Here is a 25,275-nt window from a genome sequence, read left to right as displayed (position 1 = left end):
CCTGGATAATGATCTCGGGTGTGGCTAAAGGGGCAGCCCCGCCTAGAGAGGCCCAGGGAGGGGGATGGGGGCGTGGTCAGGGTGGAGCCCCGCCTAGACTCTCCCAGGGAGGGGGATGGGGGCGTGGTCAGGGTGGAGCCCCGCCTAGAGAGGCCCAGGGAGGGGGCTGGGGCGTGGTCAGGGTGGAACCCCGCCTAGACTCTCCCAGTGAGGGGGTGGGGGCGTGGTCTGGGTGAAGCCCCGCCTAGAATCCCCCAGTGAGGGGCTGGGGGCGTGGTCAAGGTGCAGCCCCGCCCAGAGAGGCCAGTGAGAGTCTGGGGGCGTGGTTAGGGTGGAGCCCCGCCTAGAGAGGCCCAGTGAGGGGCTGGGGGCGTGGCCAGGGTGGAGCCCCGCCTAGAGAGGCCCAGTGAGAGGGCTGGGGGCGTGGTCACGGTGAAGCCTTGCCTAGAGAGGCCCAGTGAGGGGGCTGGGGGCGTGGTTGGGGTGGACCCCCGCCTAGAATCCCCAGTGAGGGCCTGGGGGCGTGGTCAGGCCGGAGCCCCGCCTAGAATTTTACACTAAGGGGATGGGGGCGTGGTCAGGATGAAGCCCCGCCTAGAATGTTACACTGAGGGGCCGGGTTCAGCGGTGAGTCCTGATCTGCTCTGCCTCAGCCCCTAAATGAACGCCGGAAGCGCAGCAGGTGGGTCTCAGCAAGAGGCAGGGCCCGTTCATCCCGTAGTGCGCTCGGTGTTTTCTGAGCACCTACTACGTGTCACCCGTGGGGCGCAGGCCTAGGCAGGCCCCTGGGCGCTCAGGGGTTAAGGCCTGTCCTGCCACGTGAGAGCACCTTGCGACAGAGCCACACGCCCTCCCACCTGCAGGCCGGCCTCCGGGGCGCTCACCAGCGCACGCAGTCCTGCCGGTCCCACCCGGAGGAGGGACGCGCTCGCCCGGCCCCTCTCCTCCTCCAGGGCGGCCGCGCTGAGCCGACAGGTCCTCCGGCCTGAGCCGCCCATGCCAGACAGCCATCCCGGCCGCGGCCGCCACCGCCCACCGCTCGTCCTCTCAGCCCTCCCGACGGGTAAGTCTCCCGCTGGGCTGCCCCCGAGGGCACTATGCATCCGGGTGGCCCCGCCGCAGGCTCCCGGGACCCTCGAGTTCGCCGTGCGTGCCCCCATGGGGGCCGGAAGCTGGCATCCTGCGTGGGCATCTGACACACTTTCCGAGACTTCGTGCGGCTGCCGTTTCTGCCCTGGCACTGCGCCCAGGACGCTGCAGCCGAGCCTTCAAAGGGTCATTGTGAGCGCAGGTGGTGGCTGGAGAGGCGAGGACGGCACGCTGGCCCCTCACCCCCCAGCAGGAGGGCCAAGGGGACCCTAGTGCCCGTTGGAGGTCCACACCCCCTGACAGGAGATGGCCTCCCTGGAAGCTGGGCTTCCCCTGGACTAACTCTGAGTTTTTCCGGAACTCTGCCTAGGGTCACCCCAAATTTCCAAGGCATGACTGTGCCGCCTGTGCTGGGTTATACACTGTGGGGACGCGAGAGAATCTGGGCTCTGTGGGCTCCTAGGCCAGGACGTGACAGAATGGATGGACAGATGCCTGAGGGGAGAGGAGAGGGCCAGGGACGGAGAGAGGAGCTGGAGGGGCACAGGAATTGCTTGCATCTCATTTGCCCCAAAACAAAGAAAGACAATTCCTCAGTAGGGTGTGTCAAGCCTCCCCTGAGGTGACTTTATCCTGGACCAGGAAAGCTCTAGACACAGGTGGACCTGGCATTGGGAGTTCCAGCTGTCGGCCACTGTGCTGGCCCTGCCTCAGTTTCTCATTCTGCACCACAGAGGAAGCCTGGGCAGGGCAGGTTCCGATTTCCAATGCAGTTGACTGTTGTTTGCCACAAAATGAATGGAGGCCCAGAGAGGGCCAGCCACTTCCCCAGGGCTGCACAGGAGAGTAAGATTGCCACAGAGGGGCCCCTTAGAACCAGCCCCCTAACAGACTGCCCCAGGCTTGTCATCTACAAAAAATCCTTGCCGGGCTGGCCGGGCACTTCCTCGTGGCCCTGAGTCTGGGGAAAGTCCACGGTAAGAATTTGGGCTCAGTCCTTCCTCCTGGGCCTGGCCGGGTGCCAGGGAGGCAGTGTTTGCTCAGGGTAGAGCCCAACACCCTTTGGCATGGCCGAGGTCAGTGGGACACGCAGCTATGGGCATGGGCTGTCTAAGCAACGACCTGTATTTATCGAACAGTTACTCTATGCCAGGTGCATTGGGAACAAGGCTCAGAAATGCGTAATTTCATCTCTTCAGTTTTTGGAGCCAGGAGCTCACATAGTCCAGGCTGGTGTCTGTCCATGCCTCACCAAGGGAAAACGTCAAACTCCTGACCCTCCTCCACGCCTGAGCTCTGGGGTGACAGGCCTCCACACGCGGCTTGCTGCACTTTAGGAAGAGGGGAGCCCTGAGGGGGAGACATCCGGGCAAATGGTTGAGGGACATGACTAGCCGCCCAAAACTGACGTCTGGATGGCCACAGACCTAGACAGAAGACTAAGGCTGGAGAGTGCGGAGGGAGAGAGGGCTGCGCACAGCCGGGGCAGGCTCCCTGTGACTGTGAGGGATCGGGTGGAGGGCTGTGCTGAGGTGGAGGTCAGGGCCAGGGTGGGGCGGCCGGCGGCGAGGCGGGGAAGTTGGCAGGACATTGGGGGCACGCCTGAAAGCCTGCCCAAAAGTTAAATTATTCAAAGAGTGCTCCGGAGTTAGGGACCATTCCTGAGCTAGCGAGTTCATGGAGTCCCCCTTCCTCAAAGCCTTTTTGTCCTGCTGCACCCCCGAGCCAGCCCACTATTCAGAATAAGATCTGGCAAACAGCAGGTACTCCATAAATGCACAAATGGTCCCTGGAGGAAACCGAAAGTTTTTGACACGGGACGTTACAGAGGCGTGGTGGTATAGACAGCTGCAAACTGAGTGACACCCCCGCCACCCCCATCTACATAGTGAGCTCGGCGCCAGCCTGGACTACACAGCAAGCTCTGGGAGACGCTGTGAGCGAGACCCCAGTGCAGTTTGAGGGCTGTTTTTGGGGGGAGGGGATAGGGACCCTCTCGTAGTCCAGGGACACCCGACGAAACTCCTGGGTCCCATGTGCCTCTACTGGCTGAGGCTGGCATGGTCCCAAGTGCCCCAGACAAGGGGCCCAGGTAGCCCAGGCTAGCCTTTCTGAGTCAAGATTAGGAGCCCTGTTTTCCAGAAAGGGAAACTGAGGCAAAGCGTGACGGGGCTGGGATCCCTCCTGGATTCTCACTTGCTTCTGGGTAGGTGAGGGAACGTCGGGGCCCAGGCGACTTCGGGTTCCCCCTTCCCCCCCATATTTTTCTTTGTCCTACTGTGTGCGTTGTCATGATGGGTGTCGCTTTGCAGCTCCGCCCGCCTGGACCTCAGTGTGCAGTCCAGGCTCCTTGAGAGCTGACCGCCATGCTCCTGCCCCAGCCCTCCCCACAGGAGCGCTGGGAGGCCACGTGTGTGCCAGGGCCTTTGCAGAGTACGCCGCACCCACCCAGCCCTCTGCATCCCTCACCTTCCTGCGGCTGACCCGGATCCCTGCCTCCCTGACCCCTCCTGACACAGCCTCCTCCCGAGGGCAGCGCCTGCCCCTCCCACCCTGCAGACCCAGCACAGTGGACATCTTCACAGTTCTTGAGTTCCAGTCAGACCTGTCCTGCCACCCACCCCAGGGGACATCCCGCCCCCCAGTGACCTCCCGGCTCCAACCCCACCCCACAGCCACAGGCCTGTCCTCTGCACGTGCCTCAGTTCCCCAAGATAACAGGCTAGCAGAGTCCTCCAGGAGGACTTGGGGCCGCGTTCGGCTTTCCCTTCTCACACCCGCTTCCTGGCCTGCAGACACTGCCCCTCCTGGCTGGCGGCGGTACTGCATCCCGAGCGCGGGTCCGACCTGCGTCGCGGGGGGGGGGGTGGCCTGATGGAAGAGTTCCTTTCACCCTAATAATATTTAAATACTTATTTATTTGTGTGTGCGCACGCGCACAAGCGAGAGCGTGCGGAGGTCAGAGGACAACTCGGTGTGGGTCGGTGGACCCCCCCAACTGTCTCATGGGGCTGAGGATGGGTCCCAGCGGAGGCTTTGGCAGGGGGATCGTGAGTTCCAGGACGGCCGGGGCTACATGCGCGCCCCTGTGTCAGAACAGAGGCAGACCCCGCCCTAAGTGATGGCAGCTGCATCGTGAACAGACCCACCCCGTGGCCTGCAGACAGACAAACCACCAGTGTCCCTTTCAGTCCCTCTGCGCACTCTGCCCTGCAGAACCTAGGGTTTCCTTACCCATAATGCTGGGGCCGAAACCGGGACACACGAGAGAGAGTCACTTCTCCGAGGCCACACCGAGATCGAACCTCCAACCCTGAGGGTCCGAGAACTAGGTCTGTTGGTGACTGGGATGAAATCTCGGGGCAGGAGGGTCGTTGAGGTGCTGGGAACAGAAATATGCACCCCACGCCTGGCTGTTTTGAAAGACACGTGCTCACAGGGTAGCCCTAGCTGTCCTGGAACGCGCTCCTTAGACCAGGCTGGCCTTGAACTCAGAGATCGTCCTTGCGTCCTGAGTGCTGGAGCTAAAGGCAGCACCTTGCCTGCGCTAAGATTTCTTCCTTCCCCCCCCCCCCCCCCCCCCGAGACCGTTTGTCTGTCTGGGTAGCCCTGGCTGTCGTGGAACGCACACAGATCCGCCTGCTCCTGCGGGCCTCAGCGCTGGGATTACAGGCCTGTGCCGCCCTGCCCTGCTCGGCCCAGAGTCAAGACCCCAGCTGTGTGCCCACCGTCCCCAGGGCGCCCTGACAGGACCCCTGCTTGATCTGGGCCTCTCACACTCTCCCTTCCTCCTCTAGCCGGGGCTGGGAGGTCCCGGAGGGAAGGAGGGTCAGCGCCCAGATTCGCCCTTTGACCTTGGGCTGGGTCGGGATCAAGCTCCTTTTACACCTGAGGAATGTGTGGGCGGAGCCAGTCCCACCGTCACGTGACTTCCTTCCACTCCTTGCCCGGGCTTCCCTGACCGGTCCTTCCTCAGCCCCAGGCCCGAGGAGAGAGAAATCCCAAACTTCTCCGAGTCTAGGCGACCAGAGAAAGGCCAGGAATGTGTCCAGATTGTCTTGGAGACATGTTTTTTAAGGCAGGGACTCGCTATAGAGCAAGGTGGCTCAGACCTGACTGTGCAAACCAGGCTGGGCTCGAACTCACGGAGATCCTCCTGCCTCTGCCTTCCCGGTTGCTGGAAGTGAAGGCGTGCGTGGCTGGGAGACTGCTTTTTCGGCGTGGGTGGTTTCTGCGCGGACGGCTATGCGCCGCCGGGGGGCTGCGGGTCTCCGAGGCGGGGCTCGGGATTTGAACTCGGAGTCTCGCGCTTTCCTAGCAGCCGCTCCAATGCAGCGGGGAAGCCTCCGTGTCTTGGCAAACTCTTTCTGTCTGATTGTTGTTTGGTTTTACAGACAGGGTTTCCCTTTGTAGCCCAGGCTGGCCTCGAACTCAGAGATCCGCCTGCCTCTGCCTCCCCAGTGCAGGCGTTGGCGAACTCTTAACCCACCCTCCGAACCCCACTGCTCCGTCCTTCCCTGCCTCCCCCCTCCTCGCCTCCGGGCCTCCCGGGGGAGCGCCCGCAGGTGGGGAACAGGACGGGAAGGCCGCGGGGCCGGGACTCCGCTCCGCGTTTTCCCGCCAGCCCGCCCGGCCTCCGGGGCGAGGGGCTCGGCCCGCCGCGAGGAAAACCAGGACCGGATCGCGCGTGTCCACCGCGGAGCCCTCCCCGGAGGCGTGGGGCGGGGCGGCCGCGGCCCGGAGGAGGAAGAGCAGGTGCCGCGCGAGCGGCGAGGCGGGAGGGCGGCGCCCCCGCCCGGGACACCCCCGCGCTCACGTCCAGGGGCCGCTGACCCCCCCGGGACGCCCCCGCTCACGTCGGGGGGCGGCGACCCCGTTCCAGCGACCCCCGCTCACCTCGGGGGGCCCCTTCGCACCATGGCGGTGAGATTCCAGGCGAGTAGCGCGTGGGGGGGGCGGAGGGCCGGGGGCTCCCTCTTGGCGCTTTCTCAGCCTCCCCTCCCTGAGTTCGAATCCCACGGAGACCGTGAGGCCGCCCTGCGCGGCCGTGGCGTTGGGCAGACGAGTTTTGGCTGTTTTGTTTCGTGGCTGCCGGCACTTACAGAGCGCATACTGTGTGCGAGGAGTTTAAGGGGCCTGGAGGGCGGGATAACTGTCGCCAGTTCTGGGGACCGTGACGACGACCACGCTGCCCTTCGGGCGAGCAGCCCAAATCCCGAGGCGGGTAAACTGAGGCTCCAAGCCCCGCCCCGCCCCCGAGGCGCCCGGGAGCCAGGGCCCCAGGCGGGTGGCCGGTCCCTCGGGTCCCCTTCGGCTGCAGGTGGCCGGGGCGGGCCGGGCGCGCTCCTGGAGGGGCGGGGCCGGGAGACCTGCGGCCAGCGCCTTCTCAACGCGCTCCTCCACGGCGTCCTAGGGCCCCCCGAACCCCCAGCCCAGCCTCGGGGGGCACTGTGACACCCAACGCCGAGTGGGAAGCAGAGGCAGTCACCGTAGCCCTGGGGCTCTAGCGGCCGAATAAGAGTTTTGCTCAGGACTACCGCTGACCGCTGAGCGACGGATGGATAGGCCGGGTCTTCCACGGCTAGGAGAAGGGGTCGGGGCCCGCGGAGACCAGCCGAGACCTGCGTGGACGGGGCCGGGGTGGAGAGCCAGGGATCAAGTTTATCCTTGCGGGGCGGGGGGGGGGGGGTGTAGACGGAGCCCGCGCCATCCACCGGAGACCAGCCCACACCAGCGGGGACAAGCCGGGCAGGTCGGGACAGGCCTGAGCACCTGCCTCCCCTCCCCCTGGGAGCCCTGGCGCCCTTTCTGTGCCAGGAGAGCCGAGAAAGAAAAATTCCACAGCGGGGGGCGGCCGAGCCTGCCGAGGGCCGCTGGAGGGAAGTCCTCCCCGGGCTTGTCGGGTCCCCACAGGACTCCGTCAGCGGGGACACTGAGGCAGGAGGGCTGCCAGGAGTTTGCAGCTAACCTAGGCCACTGAGCAAAGCCCTTGATCCCCCCCCCCAAAAAAAAAAAGCCAACCAAAGCCCAGGCGCCCGACCTGCGGAGCTGGGGACACTGGGAAGGGGCCAGGGCTCAGCGGAGAGGGGGTGGGGCGGGGCGAGTCAGGTGACGTGAAGATAGTAAAGCCTGGACTGAGCGGACGCTGTGGAGCGATGGAAGGGGCGGGGGGGCAGCTTGGGGGGCAGGAGGGGTCCCCCACGAGCCGCCCCTGTCCCCGCCAGGTAGCAGACATGGAGGAGCTGGCCATCTGGGAACAGCACACAGCCACGCTGTACAAGGTGAGCGGCGCTCGGGGCTCCCGGGGCCCCCCGGGCCGGAGACAGCCCCTGCCCGTCACCTCTGCCCCTCAGGACCCCCGCCGCGGCTTCGGCATCGCCGTCTCTGGAGGCCACGACCGGACCGGCGGATCTGTGGTCGTGTCTGACGTGATACCCGGAGGCCCGGCCGAGGGCAGGCTTCTGTGAGGCTCGGGGAGGGCGGGCGGGAGGAGGGGTGGCGTGGAGGCACCTGGCACCTTCAGCTCTGTCCACAGGGCCTGACTTCCCGGTCGCAGACGCGGGCCAGGGCCCGAGGGCACGAGGCGGAGCCGGAGAGTCTCGGGCTGTTCTCGAGAACGGGACAGTTTTCTGAGGCCTGCAGAGCGAGGCTCCTGGAATCTGGGTGGACATGGCTCCTGGCCCTGAGGGACTTCAGGGACGGAGGGAGGGAGACACGCAAAGATCAGAGAGAGAAGACACCCGAGGGCGGGAGGGAAAGGACAAAATATCTACTTAGAACTAGACGGAGGACACTAGGGAGCCGCCGCCCTGAGCTTCCTCGCTTGCGTCCACCCCCTCAGCACCGGAGATCACATCGTTATGGTGAACGGTGTCTCCGTCGAAAATGTCACCTCGGCCTTTGCCATCCAGATTCTGAAGACCTGCACCAAGACGGCCAACATTGTGAGTGGACGCAGGCTGCGGAGACTGAGGCCCAACCCACCGCTGGCCTCTAGGCGGGGCCTCACTCTGGCCACGCCCCTAGCAGGTCACCTGGGATTCTGGGTGGGGCTATCATGTTGATCTTTTATACATATATTTTTTTTTTAAGATTTATCTGTTTTCCCGGGTGGCGGTGGTACACGCCTTTAATCCCAGCACCGGGGAGGCAGAGGCAGGCGGATCTCTGTGAGTTCGAGGTCAGCCTGGGCTACAGAGTGAGTTCCAGGACAGCCAGGGCTACCCAGAGGAACTGTGTCTGGGAAAACAAGAAGAGAAAAAGACGTATTTATTTGATGTGTGTGGGTGTTCTGTCTGCCGCCACAGCCGCTGATCTAACAAGACTATAGTTAAGAGTCGTGACCCACCATGTGGGTGCTGGGAATCGAACTCAGGACCTCTGCAAGAGCAGCCCCTGATATTTAACGCTTGATCCCCTGCCTCGGTCCGTGTATCCTCAGGATGGCTGACCTTTTGGGCGGCCCGGCTGATGACAAGGCCTGACAGGCCTGGGTTAGCCGCTGCGCTGTGCATGCGGCCCACGGCTGTGCTCACGCGGTCGCCTCCCCCGTGGGCGGGCATCTCTCCCGACAGACGGTGAAGCGCGCCCGCAGGGTCCAGCTGCCTGTCACCCAGGCCGGCCCCTGGCTCTCAGACCAGGAAGAGGCGGACCACGGCCGCGGGTACGAGGGGGACTCGTCCAGCGGCTCGGGCCGCTCGTGGGGAGAGCGCTCTCGCCGCGCCAGGGCCGGGCGCCGCGGCCGCGTGGGCAGCCACGGGCGCCGGAGCTCGGGCGCCGGGTCCGAGGCCAATGGCCTGGACCTGGTGTCCGGCTACAAGCGCTTGCCGAAGCAGGACGTGCTCACGAGGCCGCTCAAGTCCGTGCTGGTGAAACGGAGGAACAGCGAGGGTGAGGCCGACTGGGCAGGAGTCAGGGGCTGGGGCGGGGCGGGCAGAGCCCCCTCCCCCCGAGGCAGGAGGATTGCCTCAAAGCCTGCCTCAGTCTCCCTCCTGCCCCCTCCAGAGTTTGGGGTGAAGCTGGGCAGTCAGATCTTCATAAAACACATCACCGACTCTGGCCTCGCCGCTCGCAGCCGCGGGCTGCAGGAGGGAGACCTCATCTTGCAGGTGGGGAAACTGAGGCCCAGGAGGGCGGCGCCGCGGTCCCAGCCCCCTACCCCCCCCCCCGTCCCGTGCGGCTCGCAGACACCCCAGTCGCCTACCCGCGCCCCGCCCCCTCCCAGATCAACGGAGTGCCCAGCGCCGACCTGTCCCTGAGCGACACCCGGAGGCTCATCGAGCGGTCGGACGGGGAGCTGACGCTGCTGGTGCTGAGGGACCGCGGGCAGTTCCTGCTGAGCCTCCCGCCCGCCGAGAGCGGCAGCGACAGCTCGCTCCTGGAAGGTGCGGGCGGGCGCCCCGCTCCCCCGACGCCGGGGCCTCGCCGTCCCCCCGCCGGGGCCTCGCCGTCCCCGTGCGGCTCACCCGCTGCCCCTCCCCCGCAGACATCTCGGACCTGAACTCGGAGCTGTCCCAGGCGCCCCCGTCCCACATCCCCCCGCCGCCCCGGCAGGGTCGCCCGAGCCCTGCGGACAGCCAGACGGACTCGCCCGCGTGAGTGAGGGGGGGTGGCCCGGAGGGGCCACGCCTCACGCTTCGGCAGAGGTGACCCTGCAGAGGCACCCCGGCTTACTGGGCTCTGTCGTCCTACCCAGGGAGACCCCGCGGCCCCGGAGGCGGGACCGGTCGACGGATTCCCGGGCAGTCGCCGCCGAGCCAGGTGAGGCGCCTGCGTTCAGGGCCTCCTGTCCTGCAGCCGGGAGGCGGAGCCGGGCGGGAAGTGGGGCGTGGTCAGGGTGAAGCCCCACCTAGAATCCCCAGTGAGGGGGTTGGGGGCGTGGCCAGGTGGAGCTCCGCCTAGAAATCCCTAGTGATGGGCTCGGGGCGTGGTCAGGTGGAGCCCCTCCCAGAGTCCCCAAGTGAGGGCTGGGGGCGTGGTCAGGGTGGAGCTCCGCCTAGAATCTTCAGTGAGGAACTGGGGGCGTGGTCAGGGTGGAGCTCCGCCTAGAATCCTTCAGTGAGGAGCTGGGGGCGTGGTCAGGGTGGAGCCCCGCTTACAATCTCCCAGTGAGGGGGCTGGGGGCGTGGTCAGGGGTGGGGCCTCTGCCTAGACCCTTCCAGGAGGGCTGGCTTGTTGCTGGGTGGTTTCCGCGTCCCCTGAAGGAGTGAAGGGCCCTGGTTTCCCGGTTTCTCTTTGCAGAGTCTCCTGGAGAAAGCCGCTATGACATTTACCGGGTCCCCAGCCGGCAGAGTCTGGAGGACCGTGGGTGGGTACCTCAGAGGGGGTTCCTCGGGCCCTCGGCCTGGTTGCGGAATGTCAGCAGCGGTCGGCTGGGCGGCTTGGAGAACCACGGCCTGTGGGGGTCAGGGCGCCCTCCACCGCTGGCCTGACTGTCCCCGCTCTGGTAGCTACAGCCCGGACACTCGTGTGGTGCGCTTCCCCAAGGGCGCCAGCATTGGCCTGCGGCTGGCTGGCGGCAACGACGTGGGCATCTTCGTGTCTGGGGTGCAGGCAGACAGCCCGGCCGACGGACAGGGCATCCAGGAAGGGGATGAGATCCTGCAGGTGACGCAGGACAGCTGGCCCCAGGGGTGTGGTCCTGGATCCTCCCCGTGTTCGCCCCTTTTCCCCTGTCCCTTTTGTTGACCAGGCTGACCTGGAACTCTGCTGTCCCTCCCACTTCAGCCTCTTGAACGTTGGGATCACCGGCCTATGCCCCCACCCCTCACCGGTGCTCTCCCCTCCCCCACTTTTCCCATGGGTTCCGAGGATTTGAACTTGGGTCCTCATGCTTGCATGCTTTCCCACCGAGCTCTCCCATGAACCGCAGAGTTTTTACACGATGGGGTCTGACTTCTCTCCACACTGCCCAAGGCTTTTGGACTTGGCTGTGCGTCCTGAGCCTGGCTGCTCCCGGGGTTCTTTGCCTGGGACATTGGTGTCTGTGTGATGCTCAGCAGTGGGGTGAGACAGGGTCTCAGAGCAAGACGCCTGGAGAGGCAGCGTCTAGGGTTTGGTGCGCAGTGGCTCCGTCCCCAGCCTCACCCGCCCCACGATCTTTCCTGGCAGGTGAACGGCACGCCATTTCGGAACCTGACCCGGGAGGAGGCCGTGCAGTTTCTCCTGGGGCTGCCGCCGGGGGAGGACGTGGAGCTGGTGACGCAGAGCAAGCAGGACAGTGGGTGTCCCCGAAAACTCCTGTCCCCCACGTAAAAAGCCACACACAAAGCCGTGTGCCCGGGACCAGAGCAGGAATGTGCAGGCGGGAGCACCTGGGCTCCCAGGCCAGCCTGGCAGGGGGTTGAGCCCACATTCAGAGAGACCTGAGGTGGACAGACCCTTGAGGGGGGCTCCTGAGGTCACCCTCTGTGGTGGCAGAGGCAGGAGGATCTCTCAGATTGAGGCCGGCCTGGTCTGTACGGTGAGACTGTACAGACCTCAGGCCAGTGGGCTGAGCACAGCCGGGCCTCTCCTGTGGCCTGCAGGCACAGGGCCACAGCCCGCTCGGGGTGGCTGGGAGGGACGGGCTCCTCCACAGTCACCTGCGACCCCTGTGTCCCCAGTCTTCAGGAAGATGGTCCAGTCCCGCGTGGGTGACTCCTTCTACATCCGCACACACTTCGAGCTGGAGCCAAGCCCGCCCTACGGCCTGGGCTTCACCCGCGGCGACGTCTTCCACGTGGTGGACACGTTGTACCCTGGCTCGGGGCCAGGCCCAGGGCACGGCAGCCGCGGGGGCCTCTGGCTGGCTGCCCGCATGGGCAGGGATCTCCGGGAGCAAGAACGCGGTGTCATCCCCAACCAGAGCAGGTGCGCGCCCTCCGGCTCCGGGTCCCCGTTGCTGAGGGCTCACTGGGGTGGCCGGGACACGGAGGGGCCAGGGGAATGCCCCGCGGCCGCCGTGATAACCGTGCCCAGTGCCGTGGCTTCTCTCATTCATCTTCTGTCCTAGTAGCCAATCCATCCTGCATCCAGAGGCCCCGCAGCCCCTGGCTCATGGCCCGTCCTGTCTCTTTAGAGCCCGGTGCGGCCTTTTCCCCTCCCGCCACCCTCCGAGTAACACTGGGTCCCGGATGATCCCTGGCATTCCCAGTTCAGGGTCCTCAGCTTGAACGCCCTCCACCCTTCCTCTAGCCAGTTTGGGGCCGTGTTCTGTGTCCCCAGGGCCGAGCAGCTGGCCAGCCTGGAGGCCGCGCAGCGCGCCGCGGGCTTGGTGCCGGGTGCCTCCTCGGGCTCCAACCCGCGGGCCGAGTTCTGGCGGCTCCGGGGTCTCCGCAGGGGGGCCAAGAAGACGACACAGCGTAGCCGTGAGGACCTGTCGGTATTGACCAGGCAGGGACACTATCCACCCTACGAGCGTGTGGTGCTTCGAGAAGGTGGGTGGCCATGGGCATCGAGCGGGGGACTGACACACGGACTTAGGCCGGACCCTCCTCCCGAGGTCCCAGAGGCGCAAGGCCATTGCCTGCTTTCCCCAAGATGCCCTACTTCCTGTGAGTGGCACAAGCCTGTCACCCCCAGCACTTGGGAGGTGGAGGCAAGGAGATTTCTCTGAGTGTGAGGCCAGCCTGGCCTGCATGGAGATTTCCAGGTCTGCAAGTGAGAGCCTGCCTCAAAATAAGTGACTCCAGGGGCTAGAGAGATTGTATGGTGGCTGAGAGCCCTGTCTGCATTCCCAGAGGTCCCTTTAATGTGATCTGGTGCCCTCTACTGGCCTGCAGGTGTACATGCAGATAGAGTACTCACACAGAAAATATTTTGTTTTTTTTTTGTTTTTTTTTTGTTTTTTTTATTGAGACAGCTTTCTTTTTGGAGCCTTTGTCTTCCTAGACTCACTCTGTAGACCAGGCTGGCCTCGAACTCACTGTGATCCACCAGCCTCTGCCTCCCCGAGGGCTGGGATTGCTGGTGTGCACCACCACTCCCTGCTAAATAAATCCTTCTTAAAAAATAAAAGACTAAAAACAAATTTTAAGGGGAAATGAGCTCTCTCAGCTCAGCTCTGCTCGGTCTGCTGCAGACCAGAATAAGCAGGTGGATAGAGTATATTCAATAAAGCTGTATCTATAAAACCAAGCCAAGGGCCAGACGAAGCGTGGCTTCAGCTACCAGGATCAAAACCAAGACAGAACTTCCTCCTTCTGCTGGCCTTGAACTCCTTGCTGCTTTCTCCACTCTTCAGCCAGCTTCAAGCGCCCCGTGGTGATCCTGGGGCCGGTGGCGGACATCGCCATGAAGAGGCTGACGGCAGAGATGCCAGACCAGTTTGAAATTGCAGGTGAGACGTGGAGTCCTGGCAGCTGGGGGAGCCCAGGGCCACCATAACATGGGGTGTCCCCCATCTACCACACCTGTGCCAGGGCCGGACATCTGCAGTCCATCGGGGCCCTGAGGACCCTCAGCGCAGGACCTGGTGGCTTTGCTGTGTGCTGAAGAGCTGCTTGGCTTATTTTTGTTTGTTTGATCTCACCCGTGATCCCTGCTGTTGAAGGCTGGGACAGGATGATGGCAGGTTTCAGGGCAACCTGGTCCATTCAGTGAAACCCTGTATTCAAGTCGAGGGTCCACCTCAGAATAAATCAGGCTGACTGACCAGGTGGGGGCAGGGCGATCAGGAGCCCAAAGGTCAGCCCTGCCTACCTACAGAGTTGGAGGCCAGCCTGGGCTACGTCAAACCTCATCTTTAGAAATATTAAAGGGGAAAGTGAGCCCCGCCCATAGGCCTCGGGCTGAGCGGTTAGTGGTGTGTGTGTGTGTGTGTGTGTGTGTGTGTGTGTGGCTCTAGGGTTCTGGAGAGCTGGGGAAGGCTGTGGGTCAGGTGTGTCTCACACAGAACCGGCTCTGACAGGTTTCAGGATACTCAGAAGAGGCTGGAGCAGGAGGCTGGGTGGGGCTCACAGGGCAAAGTCAAGGCCACCTCACCAGGCACTCGGGTGCTGGGAAAGTGGGCCCGGAAGCCCTGCAGTGGAACCTCACTCAGCTAGGAACAGTTAGGACACAGCGCAGGGTCCCCAGGGAGGCCCCTGCAGCCACAGAGCGGCAGGACGGGGCGTGGGAGGGGGCTGGAGAGGTGTGCGATGGGGGGGGCTGCACAGGGGTCACCGTGGATGATGCCCCTCCTCAGAAAGTGTGTCCCGGACTGACAACCCATCCAAGATCATCAAACTGGACACCGTGCGGGTGATCGCAGAGAGGGTGAGCACGGGGACCGGGAAACTGAGGCCCTGCATTCAGTGTCTCTGCTTCACAGGAGTCACCTCTGAGGAGCCATGGGCTGAGGGCTCTTACAGGACAAAGGCTTTGGGTCCCCACGCCAGAGGCTGAGGCAGGAGGATGTCATGAGTCTTAGACTAAGCTGTGAGATAGATACACACATATAAAAGAAAGTTAAAAAATCACAAAACCAATGAAGGGCTGTGGAGCTTGCGCTCCCTCGCAAGCACAAGGCCCAGAGTTCAAATCCCCGGAACCCGTCTACAAAGTCTGCCCTGGAGGAGCACACTTGCTATCTCAGCTCCAAGGGGGTGGGGGGTTGGATTCCCGGGGCTCCCGCAGATCTGGCCCCTACACGAGCTGCAGGATCAGACCCCAATCCGCGGCGGCAGGGCGCCAGGCCGGCAGGCGCTCCACCTGTCTGCACCCCGCCCCCGCGGCCCAGGACAGGCACGCGCTGCTGGACGTCACCCCCCTCCGCCATCGAGCGCCTCAACTACGTGCAGTACTACCCCATCGTCATCTTCTGCGCCCCCGAGAGCCGGCCCTCCCTCAAGGCCCTGCGCGAGTGGCTGGCCCCCGCCTCCCGCCGCAGCAGCCGGCGCCTGTACGCGCAGGCCCAGCAGCTCCGGAAACACAGCAGCCACCTCTTCACGGGTGCGCGGGGTCGGGGGTGGGGGTGGGGAGCCGCCAGGCCGCAGCTCCTGCCCGCTGACACCGCCCCGTCCTCGCAGCCGTCATCCCCCTGCAGGGCACCGGGGACTCCTGGTACCAGGAGGTCAAGGCTGTGGTGCAGGAGCAGCAGGCGCGACCCATCTGGACGGCGGAGGACCAGGTGAGGGGCGCGGGGAGAGGGGGCCTTGGGCTCAGATCTGAGGCTTGGTCTTGACTGCAGGCGCTCGAGGTTCGAGGCTGGACCTCCACAGGCGATGAGGGCACTGAGCAGCCCCGGCTCCCCCGGGCTCAGAGCATTTTCGTCCCCGCAGCTGGATGGCTCTTCCGAGGACCTCGACCTGCCCGGCCGCGGCCTGGCCGCCAGCTCCGGGGACCTCAGCTGTGACAGTCGGGCCAACAGCGACTACGAGGACACGGACGGCGAGGGCGGCGTCTACACAGACGTCGAGGGGGGTGGGCCCCAGGAAGCGGAAGCCGTACCCCAGGCCCTGGCCCGCTCCTCGGAGCCCACGTGGGCGGAAGGCCCCCAGGCACTGAGGAGTCCCGGGATGGTCGCGGCCGAGTGGGAGGCGCAGGTGGGCGTGTGGACGCAGGTGGAGGCCGCGCCCCTCCCCCTCCCTAAAGCGTGTCATCCGGGGTCACGGCCTTTCTCCTCTTCCCTCCAGGCCGACAGCCGCCACCCCCGGCACCAGTGGCGCCAGGACAGCATGCGGTAAGTGACAGTGAGGGCCGCGGCCGAGACAGGGCCACCCCACGCCCCACCCAACAGTTACTCAGCCTTGCTCATCCTCGTGTCCACACTGCCTGATGGGAGCCTTGTCGGGGTGCGGGGTGAGGTCACGTGCCCGCCCCCTGCAGCCCCCGCTCCCAACTCCTGCCTCCAGGACCTACGAGCGCGAGGCCCTGAGGAAGAAGTTCACGAGAGCCCGGGATGTCGAATCCTCTGATGACGACCGCTATGACTGGGGCCCAGCCACCGACCTGTGACCCCTGAGGTTACCTCTGGCTCTCTGGAGCCTCAGTCTCCCCTATACGACCCAGAGCTGCTGATCATTTAATAAACCTTTAATTTTTCTTTTTTTTTTTTTTACATTATAAAATAATACAAGGCTGAGGACTCCGGGGTCCCCGTGGGTGGAGGGCTGAAGGTGGCGGGGATGAAGGCACGTGTGGACGGGGCAGTCACAGATACACCGGCTGTTCCTGCCCGGTGAGCAGCCGGTAGGTGGCAGCTGGCATGGTCTTGATGTGGATCTGGAAGTCAGAGGTGAGGGGTCAGGCAGGAGGTCGGGGGACGGGGTGAGGGGTCAGGGGGACGGGGTGAGGGGTCAGGGGGCCCGTGCGTACCTCCTGCGCCTCTGTGAGCATCTGGATGATGCGCTCGTGGGGCATGGCCACCACGCTCTGCCCGTTGACCTCGATGATGCGGTGTCCCACGCGGACGCCCCCGCACTCGGCCGCGCCCCCGCGAAGCAGGCTGCAGATCTGAGAGGGACAGTGATCAGGACAGGGCCCTAGGCTGCGGGCTAGCCTCCACCCCGCCCCCGGCCGGGGCGTCCTGGCCTCACGATGCCATCCTCCACGCAGAAGCCCAGCTGCTCGCGAACGTGGGGCCGGTGGATGACGGCCGTGGTGACCGGCGGGCAGTGGATGATGCTCAGTGTCACGGATGAGTGTCGCCGCACCTCCTGGGGGACCCGCCGCACGGCTCAGGCCTCCGCGGGCCTGCCTCAGTTTACCCACCCGTCAACTCCCCGGGCGCTGCGGAGCCCCGACTCACGCGCACTGCCGCCTGACAGGCGGCCAGCGACAGCCCCACCAGGCTGGTTCCGTTGATGGCGGTGACGCGGTCCCCGATGCTCAGGGCCCCGCAGCGCTCGGCAGGGCCCCCGTGGAGCAGGTTGGCGATGACTGCCGTGGGCAGCAGCGAGCCCCACCCGGACTCGACCAGGGCGACGCCCAGGCCCTCGCCAGGCCGCTTCTGGATGTAGACCTGGGGGCAGGCCTGCGTTCAGGGGGGCGTGGGGCGGGGCTCCGGCAGGGGCAGCGTGGGTGGAGCCTCAGTGGGCGAGGTGGGCCCGCGTGCGCAGGGGCGGAACGAGCACCCACCTCCCTGCAGTTCTGGCTGTTGCAGAAGTGGTCCAGGTCACCGTTGTGCGGGCGGCTGGCGGCCGCCGAGGGCCGCGTGCCCACCTGGCTGGGGTCGATCCCGTGCTCCTGCAGGAACTGGCTGTAGGCGATGCCGAAGGCCTGGCCGATGGCCTGTGCGATGAGCTGGGCCTGTGGGAGAAGAGCGTGTTCCTACACAAGGCCTCCCATGCCCACGCCTTCAGGAGACCTCAGGCTTTCTAAGTCAGGCCCTCCAGACTGGGCGTGGGCGCCGGCCTGCTTACATCCTCCGAGTGGAAGACATGGCACAGCATCTTATAGAGGCGCCTGCCGTCCTGGGGCCTGGTCTTCCTGGCCAGCCGTCTCCGGGCCATCACGACCAGCACAGGCCCGATGTCTGCGATGTAGGAGATGGTCTGCAGGGCGTGGTCCATCAGGGCATCCTGCGGACACGAGCTCGGTGGGCTGGGGGCCTCTCAGGGACCCCAAGCGTCTATGGCAGCCAAGGCCCGGCCCTCCGGGTACCTGGGAGTCAGCGGCCAGCACCTTGACCCGCTTGGTGGAGATAAAGATGTCCACCTCGGCCATGGGCTGCGTCTCACCTTCAGGGGCCTGTGGGGAAGGCAGGGGGGACACGCGGGGTTCGTGGTCGTGGAGAAACCACACCCTACGGCCTGAGAACCCCACCCTAGCTCACCTTGACCCGGTCCACGGCCTCTTGCGCCTGCGCCATGCGTGTGCTGGGCGGCGGGCTGCGCTCCGACAGTAGTTGGGTAGAACCCAGGTATTTTGCCCCAAAGATGACGCCATCCATGAGGTCCTCTCGTCCACAGGGACCTGGAACTGCAGGGGACCGCAAGAGATGCAGCCAGGCCCCTCCATCACGGGGTGCCCCGAGAGCCTGGGGGGTCCTCAACTGTGGCTCATGACACTTGTGGTTCTGTCCTATAAAGCACTTGAAACCCAAGCACTCCATCACTGTTTCTAAAAGAAGCCACAGGGCCCGGGCTGCTGTACCGTGGCCAGCTCTGTGCAGGCCACTCCCAGGGCTCCTGGCAAGTGCCACCCCTACTTTGAGAGCACTCTCCGTGGGAACGGACCCAGGGCTCAGAGACCCCTCTTCCAGAACCTTCTGACCAGGCTAGAAGCTCAGGGCCTCACCGTGGTGTCTCAAACCCCGAACATTCCAAACTGGGCAGGGCCGGGAAGATGGCTCAGTGGGTAAAGACATTTGCAGCTAAGCACAACAGCAGCGGGACCCCACAGACCCCACAGGGTGGGTGAGGAGAACCGACTCCCATAAGTTGACTCCCTTCCCTAATACACGCAAAAAGTGAGACACGAGAGGACTGAGGCCACTTTCCACGACGATCTAGAATTCTCCCCAGCCAGCCCACGTCCCAGTCCCACAGCCTGGGTCCTCCACAGCCTTCAAGCAATTCTACGCATGATTCTAGAGCCTGGCCCTTCCCCATAACCCCCGATTATCTGGGCTTGTTACCACTTCTTTTTAACCCTGGACTGTGGAGCCAAAGCTCGTGTGGACCTGCCATCCTCCTGCCTCAGCTTCCTGTGTGGTACCTTCAGGTCACCCTGAGGCTGACACCTAGGGCTGGAACCGCTCCCTTCTGGGTAGGACCCTATTCCTTTTATGGTTGCACAGCTCCCTTACTTCCGCAGCCCCTGTGACCTCGGCACTCCTGAGATAGGTCGTGGCATCTACCACGATTCCAGACTATTCTCCGGCTTATGTCACCTCTCTGCTCGAACTCATCGGGTCCTCTCTAGACCGTCATCGTCACTGGCAGACTCTGCATTTAACTTGAGAGTCTAGTTCTGGGCTGTTGTGGAAAATTCTGGTCCCTGTGTGACAATGGACACTCACCCTCAGAGACAGCAGGGCAGGAGGCCAAGGTCTCGGGGTTCTGGAAGATAGAGGGGGAGAGCTTAGTCCCCAGGCAGTGCTGGCCATGGGGGTCAGAGGTCAGGGATGAGAAGGGGCTGGTGCTGCTACCTGGGTGGCCACAGGTGGCTCCTGCTGTGTCACCAAGGGGGAGGTCTCCAGCCAGGGCTCTGGAGAGCTGCTTGAACTCCTGCTGTCTGCTGGCTCTGCGGATGTCCCCTCCATCCACCCTGCAGACCCTGGGTCTCCATCTGGGTCCTCGGGCGGCTGCAGCAGGCGCGGCGCAGTCTGTGGAGGATCTGGGGGACCTGGCTGGGCAGGCGACGCCTCACACCTCAGCAGACCCAGAAGGTCGTCTCCGCCAGCCTCAGCCGACAGGAGTCCACCAGCATCCGAGCTCTCCTGGGTGGCCAGGCCTTGGCCAGTTGCAATGTGCAGGGGACAAGGGGTTCCGTCTGGGAACGGGCCGCCCAGGTCTCCTGGCAGAGCTTCCAGCTGCTGGACCAGCTCCCCTACAGCCGATGCATCCAGCTCCATCTCGCTCAGGGTGACAGGGCCTCCGGACCCTGAGGCCCACTGGCTAGAGGGGTGGCCCTCAGAGGATGCCTCAGAGCCTTTGGGCTCCTCCAAGTCCATGGCTGGGGGCCCTGGGGAAGGCTGGGGGACTGGCAGGAACTCCATGCCTGGGATCCAGGTTTAGGCCGGCATGCTCACCAGGCTGGATGACCAGGGCTCTGGCTTCGGATCTCTTAGGCAAGCCATGGTCCTACAGGTGACAGGTTCCATCCCCGTGGGCCTGCACAGCAGGAAAGGACCCCATTTCACACAGGCACAGGATGAGAACTCAGGCACCTGCCCCAGATCCCAGGCTCTGGACCCCAGAACTCAGGCACTGACCCTCAAAACTCAGACACTGACCTCGGGACTGAGGCTCCGCCCGAGAACTCAGGCACTGACCCTGGAAACTCAGGCTCCCGCCTCTAGAACTTAGGCTACAGGCCCCAAAACTCAGGCTGCACCCCCAGATTTCAGGCACTGCCGCTGGGAACTCAGGCTCCGGACCCTAGAGCTCAGGCTTGGCCCGACAACTCAGGCGCTGACCCTCGGGACTCGAGCTCCGAGCCCCAGAATTCAGGCACCCTTGAAACTCAGACACTGACACTCCTAACTCAGGCTTCGGCCCCAGAACTCAAGATTCCAGTTTCAGAACTCACGCTCCGGCCTCGGGTCGCCCCAGGGGACACCCAAGCCCACCAGAGCCCGCCCGGTCCCTCGCGGCCTGCAATACCTGTGCCTCCCTCCCAGGCGGGGACGCCTCGGACTGCTTGTCCTTCCAGGAGTTTCGGCAGCTCTCTGGGATACCAGCTTTAAAGCCTGCTGACCGGTCTGTGCACCACCCATGTCTAACGCGCATGCGTACTGTCACCAGGCCTGCTGGGAAATGTAGTCCTCGCAACCGCTCTCGCCATAGGGGAAAGCGCTCGGGTTGTATGGCAGATAGCAAATCACGGGTTCGAATCCCGAGTCCCAAACTTGCTTTTCTATTCTAAAATTGGATTCTGCATCACTTCCGGACCCAAAAGGCGGAGGTGGGACATGGGAAGAAAGGTAACTTAAAGATTTGAAGACAAAAGAAAAAGTGTGGGCGTTGTGGACAAACTTCCAGTTTGGGTCCCGGCAGGAATATAAAATGGCACACTGTAGATTTGGATCGACAGCGAAATTTACGTCACGGTCCTTGTTACAGACTCAGACCGATAATAGTCCCTAAGCTGATCTGTGTGCTCTGAAACAGGCCAGCCAATTAGGGTTGTAGCAATGACTCTAGAAGATTCTAGTAAGAGCCTATTTCTTTGGGACAGAGTGTCTTGAGGCCTAGGCTGATCCTCCTGACACAGCCTCTCTTGAGTGCTGGCTGTCAGCCTCCGTGTCTGCGGGGCTGGGAGTAGAACCCAGGCTGCTACAGAGCCTCAGTCACCACCCCCATTTTCTTTTCTTCTTCTTCTTCTTTTTTTTTTTTTAAAGATTTATTTATTTATTATGTATACAATGTGTATTTGCATGAACACCTGCACTCCAGAAGAGGGCACCAGATTCCATTTTAGATGGTTGTGAGCCAGCATGTGGTTGCTGGAAGAGCCGCCAGCGCTCTTAACCAATGAGCCGTCTCTCCAGCCCACCATCCCACTTTCCATGTTCCTGTATGGTCTCACCAGGTAGGCTGGGCTGACCTGGAACTCAGCCCAGAGGCTGGGCAGAGGGGACTGCCCGCCTCTGCCTCCTGAGTGTGTTAAACTGGAGTTCACCACCTCTGGCCGCGCATACATTTCAGCCTCGTGTAGCCCAGCTGACCTCAGCAGCTGACAGCAACCCTGAACTCCTCGTGCTCCACTTCACATAGCAACTGACTGTCCTTTGAAGCTTTCAAAAATTCCGCATGGAGGGGCATAGTTGAAGAGGGAGGGTGGGGTTGAGAGGGGACGGGGGGGGGGCTACAGCTGGGATACAAAGTGAATAAACTGTAATTAATTCATTAATTAAAAAGTCCAAATGGATGCAGGCATAAATTTATTCTGACATTTTAAGTACATAAGGATCTAAGGGCAAGAATTTTATGAAATATTCTTTGAGCAGGCGTTAACTACAGAAGTTCTAACTAGTCCCTAGCGGGCCGAAGCAGAGACTACATTTCCCAGAAGGCCGCGGGCGCCGCCACCATCCTAAAGCGGTCCTGGGAGCACTGACGTAACCCGGAAGCGTGCACGTGCAAGCGGCCGGCGAGTGTCATGGCGGCCCTTCGCCTCCTCCGGGCTTCCCGGATGTGGGCCGGCTGGCGGCTCCGGGTGCTCCCGGTCCCCGAGAGACCTGGAGAACTCTTTATCCGGGAATACGCCAAGAAGCCAGGTGAGCTAGCTCCGGAGAAACCAACATGGGCACGGCGGGAGGGACGGGAGAACGCTCGGTGCGCAGGCGCGCCGTGTGGGGAGGCGGGGCTTTGGGGAGAATTGCGCAGGCGCAGAAACACCGGGTCCTAGTCTTAAGTGGTGCCGTCTTCGTCGCTCGCCCCTTGCCTTGGTGCTCGGTGCGCAGGCGCGATCCTTGGGGCCGTAGAGTGGGGCGGGGCTTTGAGTAAATTACCTAAAAGGACCAGCGACGAAAAGTTACTGTTCTTATTTTGATTTTTTAAAATGTGGGGAAGCCGGGCGTGGCGGTGCACGCCCGTCACCCCAGCACTCAAGGCAGGAAGATCCCCGTGAGTTCAGTGAGTTCTGGTAAAGCGAGTCCGGGACAGTCAAGGCTACGCAGGGAAACCCTGTCTCAGGAAGAAAACTGTGAGTGGGCAGGTTGGTTCAGTGTGTAGAGCGCTTGCTGCGGAAGCCCGAGCTCGACCCTCAGGACCCGCGTAAACGGGTGCGCTGACAGTGCCCATCCCACAGGTTCACTTTTTAAACATTATGTTTGAAGCCTTTAATCCCAGCACTCGGGGTGGAGAGGCAGGGGGATCGCTTTGAGTGTTCCGGGCCTGCCAGGAAGAACCCATCTCAAAAAAAAAAAAAAAAAATTAAATGTTTGTATTTTTTGGTGTTGTTCCAGGAGAGTTAAATAAGAATGTTTTTAGACACAGAAGTCTAATGGCAGGTTGGCCTAGGGCTGCTGAGCCGTCTCTCGAGTCTCAGTTTTGGTTTTTTGTTGTTTTTGTTTGTTTGTTTGTTTTTGAGACAGTCTTATGACCCCACCCCCCACACATACACCCCACCTCAGCCCTAGAATGCAGGGATGACAGGCCTGAGCCACCATCACTGGGGGAGGGGGCAAGTGTTATGGGCAGTGCCTTCAGGACGCACGACCACTGGGCTGGGAGGGTCTGTGCCTCGGCCACAAGGGATCCCATTATACATGGAAATCGCTGGGGTGGCCGGGGCCTGGAGGCCACTCGGGGCGCAGAGCTGGGCAGGCTGACGTGACTTGAGCTTTCACTGTGCAGCCATCAAGGGCAAGGGCGGCAAGGGCTTCGTGGCCACCGAGGCACTGAAGGACCCCGAGATATGCACAGACCCCGCACAGCTCACCACTCACGCCATGGGGGTCAACATCTACAAAGAAGGCGAGGATGTGGCCCTGAAGCCAGACTCCGAGTACCCTGAGTGGTGAGTTTGGTGGCTGCACCGAATTGGGCCCGACCACCCAGCCTGGAGTGACAGGATACGCCAGGACCGCTTCCCAGTAGAAATGTCCCCTTTTTGGAGCAAGCTCAGAACCAGACAGTTAGCTGAGCAGGCAGGTGTGGTAGGCCACATTCCCAGGACGCTGGGGGAGCCAGGGCCAATGGGATGCAGGCTGGCTGATCAGTGAGGCTGCAGTGAGTGTTTCCTGAGGAGGCCACAGGGAGCCAGGACCCAGGGCGTGGCCTATGCAGAGATCCTGGGGCAGGATAGAGCCCGTTCTGTGGGAGCAGGAAAGAGGCTTTTGTGGCTGGAACAGAGGGGACAAGGGGCAGAGGGGTACTGGAAGTAGGCCAGGGTCCTTAGGCCCATCCTCCTACCTGAGACCCAGGACTCAGGGTTCAAAGCTCCAGCTGGATGTTGCCTGGAGCTCAGGAGTGGCCTTGCAGCCTTGACTCTCCCCCTCCCCCAGGCTGTTCCAGGTAAATTTGGGTCCCCCCAAAAAGCTGGAGGAACTCGAACCAGAGTCCCGAAAGTACTGGCGACTGTTGCGCAAACAGAACATCTGGCGTCACAACTGTCTGAGCAAGAACAAGAAGCTGTAGTGAGGATGGGACGTCTCCCTGGAAACTGCCTGGGCCGGGGCCGGCGAGGGGGCTCGGTGGGGAAAGGGCCGTGCTGCCAAGCTGGAAGTCCTGAGTTCAGTCCCCAGAACTGGAGTGGGGGAAGGAGAGGGCTGACCTGTAACTTGACCTCTGACCCTCACTCACTCTGGCGAGTGCAGGCCACACGCAGATACCCATGCACACGCTGAATAAATGTGAAAATAAAGGAGTGAATAAAGGTGCACGCTGCCACACCTGGGAGGCCCCCAGCTCTGGCGTCGGAGTGGCCGAGCCTCTGCTAGCAGGCCGGGCTGTCCAGGACACCTCATGGGCAGGCTCTCCTGGCCTGGTCGGGCAGGGGTTGCTTATGGACAGGTGTCGTGGACCCCCGGCCAGCTGCATGCCCCTGCTTACCAAAGGGAGCCAGGCACAGGCCTGTCCGCCGCTCCCTTCTGTCTGGGACGGGGGAGGGCCTGAGCCTGTCTTTGCCACCTGGATGGTGAGCCAGCCTGGCCTGGGCATGTGGCCTGAGTGCAGGTGGCCCAAGAGGATGGGTGAGACTGTGCTGTTGGGGCCGTGGGTCATGTAGATGCCCAGGTGGCAGGGACACCTGGCCTGGGGCCCACTGGGTGGTCCCGGTGACCTGTGCCTCACTGAAGGGACCTGAGGCTCCATCCGTACAGCAGGTGTCTGGAGCCCTTTCTGGGTGCTAGCCCCTGTGCTGTTGCCCAGCAGGCAGAAGGGCAAGGATTCCGCCTTACTCCTGATGCCCCATGGCTCCCTGTGCTTCCCCAGGACATTCCAAAGTGAGAGCAGAACCAAGGGTGTTAGCTGACCGCCCCCTGCCTCCCAGCCCCAGGGGCCGCTCCCCGGCCCGGGCCTTCTCCCCTGCTGTGCTCTCTGCCTGGACCACCCGTGCTCCTTCCACTCATCCTGTCAGCCTGGCAGCCCCAGACCACGCCACGGTGGGCACTGCGGCTCTCCCGTGGAACGTGCATCTGTGTGACGATTACAGCCACTGAGTTTAAGAGAGAAATTGTCTCCCTCACTGCTTGACAGCGCCCAGTGGTGGCCGTGTGCTTCCCCTGGAAATGGGCCATTGGGGAGGTTGGTGGGGGAGTTTGGGGGGATGGATGGGTGGGGGGGTTGGGGGGTTAATGGATGGATGACTGAGTGGTTGGTTGGCTGGGTAGAGGAGTGGTGTTGTGAATGGATGGGCGATCTGTGGGTTGAGTGATGGGTTAGATGGATTGATGGGGTGGTTGTAGGGATAGGATGGTGGGTAGACAGGCGGAGGGGCAGTGATTGGAGGGTGGATGAGTATCGGATGGATGGGTAGGGTCGCCGAGAGATGGGTGGTGGGTGGGTGGCCGGTGGCTCATCCCTGGGTGTGCCAGGGATGGGTCAGGTGATAGGTGGCATGTGAGGTCAGACAGCATCCTGTCTGTGCCATGCTGTCAATGATGTCGTTGTCAGC

At 62.9% G+C, this 25,275-nt stretch overlaps 3 protein-coding genes across 4 annotated transcripts; 2 read left to right on the top strand and 1 right to left on the bottom strand.

Moving 5' to 3' along the window:
• The first annotated feature begins 581 nt into the window (after window positions 1–581).
• On the top strand, window positions 582–16,092 carry Tjp3 (tight junction protein 3). The gene is given in 23 exon segments (XM_021636864.2): window positions 582–682; window positions 864–1,063; window positions 7,314–7,370; window positions 7,443–7,552; window positions 7,931–8,033; window positions 8,664–8,979; window positions 9,094–9,197; window positions 9,314–9,473; window positions 9,575–9,683; window positions 9,785–9,849; window positions 10,330–10,396; window positions 10,539–10,695; window positions 11,200–11,308; window positions 11,694–11,940; window positions 12,295–12,506; window positions 13,313–13,408; window positions 14,255–14,325; window positions 14,789–14,815; window positions 14,817–15,000; window positions 15,078–15,178; window positions 15,330–15,593; window positions 15,684–15,730; window positions 15,903–16,092. Coding segments are annotated over 21 exon segments (2,700 nt in total). The 5' UTR covers window positions 582–682; window positions 864–1,063; window positions 7,314–7,322; the 3' UTR covers window positions 16,006–16,092.
• On the bottom strand, window positions 16,069–20,438 carry Apba3 (amyloid beta precursor protein binding family A member 3). Of its 2 annotated transcripts, none has more exons than XM_021636865.2 (11): window positions 20,319–20,438; window positions 19,139–19,826; window positions 19,013–19,052; window positions 17,825–17,970; window positions 17,653–17,739; window positions 17,412–17,570; window positions 17,128–17,298; window positions 16,799–17,011; window positions 16,587–16,706; window positions 16,366–16,503; window positions 16,069–16,272 (listed from the first exon to the last, which is right to left on the bottom strand). In XM_021636865.2, the coding sequence occupies exons 2-11, from the start codon at window positions 19,709–19,711 to the stop codon at window positions 16,201–16,203; spliced, it is 1,719 nt and encodes a 572-aa protein (XP_021492540.1). In that variant the 5' UTR covers window positions 19,712–19,826; window positions 20,319–20,438; the 3' UTR covers window positions 16,069–16,200. The 2 variants fall into 2 exon arrangements, with proteins under 2 accessions (XP_021492540.1, XP_021492541.1); XM_021636866.2 differs by having other exon boundaries at window positions 19,142–19,826.
• Window positions 20,439–21,772: 1,334 nt separating this feature from the next.
• Mrpl54 (mitochondrial ribosomal protein L54) lies at window positions 21,773–24,040 on the top strand. Its single transcript, XM_021636846.2, has 3 exons — window positions 21,773–21,934; window positions 23,016–23,178; window positions 23,666–24,040. The coding sequence occupies exons 1-3, from the start codon at window positions 21,817–21,819 to the stop codon at window positions 23,796–23,798; spliced, it is 414 nt and encodes a 137-aa protein (XP_021492521.1). The 5' UTR covers window positions 21,773–21,816; the 3' UTR covers window positions 23,799–24,040.
• The last annotated feature ends 1,235 nt before the right edge of the window (window positions 24,041–25,275 follow it).

The sequence above is a fragment of the Meriones unguiculatus genome, chromosome 17 (genome assembly GCF_030254825.1).
Source record: "Meriones unguiculatus strain TT.TT164.6M chromosome 17, Bangor_MerUng_6.1, whole genome shotgun sequence".
NCBI classification, from domain to species: domain Eukaryota; kingdom Metazoa; phylum Chordata; class Mammalia; order Rodentia; family Muridae; genus Meriones; species Meriones unguiculatus.
The sequence above is the reverse complement of the archived record's forward strand: the minus strand, read 5'-3'. Positions and strand labels throughout refer to the sequence as shown.

Bases quoted from the DNA above. Each gene is read 5' to 3' on its own strand.
- Apba3 (XM_021636865.2), bottom strand. From the start codon at position 19,711: ATGGAGTTCCTGCCAGTCCCCCAGCCTTCCCCAGGGCCCCCAGCCATG. The intron at 17,971-19,012 runs GTGAGTGTCCAT...GGTCCCCTGCAG, and splicing joins CTGCCCTGCTGTCTCTGAGG to TTCCAGGTCCCTGTGGACGA. The intron at 17,012-17,127 runs GTGGGTGCTCGT...GCCTGCCCCCAG, and splicing joins ACAGCCAGAACTGCAGGGAG to GTCTACATCCAGAAGCGGCC.
- Mrpl54 (XM_021636846.2), top strand. From the start codon at position 21,817: ATGGCGGCCCTTCGCCTCCTCCGGGCTTCCCGGATGTGGGCCGGCTGG. The intron at 21,935-23,015 runs GTGAGCTAGCTC...TTCACTGTGCAG, and splicing joins GGAATACGCCAAGAAGCCAG to CCATCAAGGGCAAGGGCGGC. The intron at 23,179-23,665 runs GTGAGTTTGGTG...CCCCTCCCCCAG, and splicing joins GACTCCGAGTACCCTGAGTG to GCTGTTCCAGGTAAATTTGG.